Here is a 1148-nt window from a genome sequence, read left to right on the forward strand (position 1 = left end):
ATTTTGTCACAGTTCACAGATGAAATGCCAAGAGCATGACTCAGAGGGCAGGGGAACAAAGCAGAGAGTCTTAACTGAGCCAAATACAAAAAGTGCTAGGATGCAAAATGATCCAGACACATTACTTTTCTCATTTTCTTTTTTTAAACTAAATGCAAAGAGCATGTCTGCATACATATCCACAGTCTTAGTAAAAACACATTGTGTGCAGCAAACCACATGACTGATGGGGGTGTTGGCTGTGTCCCTCTCCACTTTGCACTGCACTTTTCTAACTGGAACTGTACTTATTATGTATATGTTTTTATTATACTTTTTAATGTTTTTAATATGCTTTTATTGTATTTTTATTGTCTGTTTGAATGTTAGCAGCTGACTGCTGGAATTTCCCTCAGGATAAATAGTATTTAAAATTTTAAAATATTTTTAATATTTTTAATATTTAAATAAAATACATTTATCTTTCCATCTATCTATTTCTTTATCCAGCTATTTACACATATGTTGTTAGCTGTTATAACAGCTCTGGCACGATCTACCTATTGACTGTTATGGCAGCCATCACCGTCCTCCTCCTCCTGGCTGTAGCTGTTGTTGTGTACTTCAAGTGTCGCCTCAACATGAAACTCTGGCACAAGAACTCCTACGGAGACTATGAACTCAGTGGTGAGGCCTCTGTTGAGCACATATAAGGTTTTCATAATCATTTATAACATTGTATCATTAAGAACACTGGTGTGTTTGTGTCTCTCTGTCTTCAGATGGCAAATTATGTGACGTCTACATCTCGTATGTGAACAATGATCATGACAGGAAGTTTGTCAACTTTATTCTCAAACCTCACCTGGAGAGTAAAAATGCGTACAAGGTGCACCTCAATGACAATGATATCCTACCAGGCTCAGGTAAGCCTTATCAGCAATACTACCGTTGAATTAATAATAAATTCATTGTCTTCATAGTTTGTTGGTTTCAAAATTCACAGGCCAGGATTTTCAGATTCTGCGGTCATTATCTCTTGATCTGTTGTTCTGTCAGCTTTATAATTTGGGTAAAGTGGAATGTGAGTCCCATTTCCTTTTATACTGTGCTAACTATGATGACTAAAGAGATATAATGTTCCATAAAATGGCTCATCTACAGCCTGA

At 36.4% G+C, this 1148-nt stretch overlaps 1 protein-coding gene across 1 annotated transcript; it reads left to right on the forward strand.

Moving 5' to 3' along the window:
* Nucleotides 1-450: 450 nt before the first annotated feature.
* LOC121966584 (single Ig IL-1-related receptor-like) lies at nt 451-990 on the forward strand. The gene is made up of 2 exons (XM_042516662.1): nt 451-666; nt 762-990. The coding sequence occupies exons 1-2, from the start codon at nt 552-554 to the stop codon at nt 932-934; spliced, it is 288 nt and encodes a 95-aa protein (XP_042372596.1). The 5' UTR covers nt 451-551; the 3' UTR covers nt 935-990.
* Nucleotides 991-1148: the final 158 nt, after the last annotated feature.

Source organism: Plectropomus leopardus, unplaced genomic scaffold (assembly GCF_008729295.1).
Source record: "Plectropomus leopardus isolate mb unplaced genomic scaffold, YSFRI_Pleo_2.0 unplaced_scaffold25124, whole genome shotgun sequence".
Classification (NCBI taxonomy): Eukaryota; Metazoa; Chordata; class Actinopteri; order Perciformes; family Serranidae; genus Plectropomus; species Plectropomus leopardus.

What these genes read in the sequence shown, in the direction of transcription:
- LOC121966584 (XM_042516662.1), top strand. Translation starts at nt 552, where the DNA reads ATGGCAGCCATCACCGTCCTCCTCCTCCTGGCTGTAGCTGTTGTTGTG. An exon ending in CGGAGACTATGAACTCAGTG is followed by an intron (nt 667 to 761) that starts GTGAGGCCTCTG and finishes CTCTGTCTTCAG; the next exon opens with ATGGCAAATTATGTGACGTC.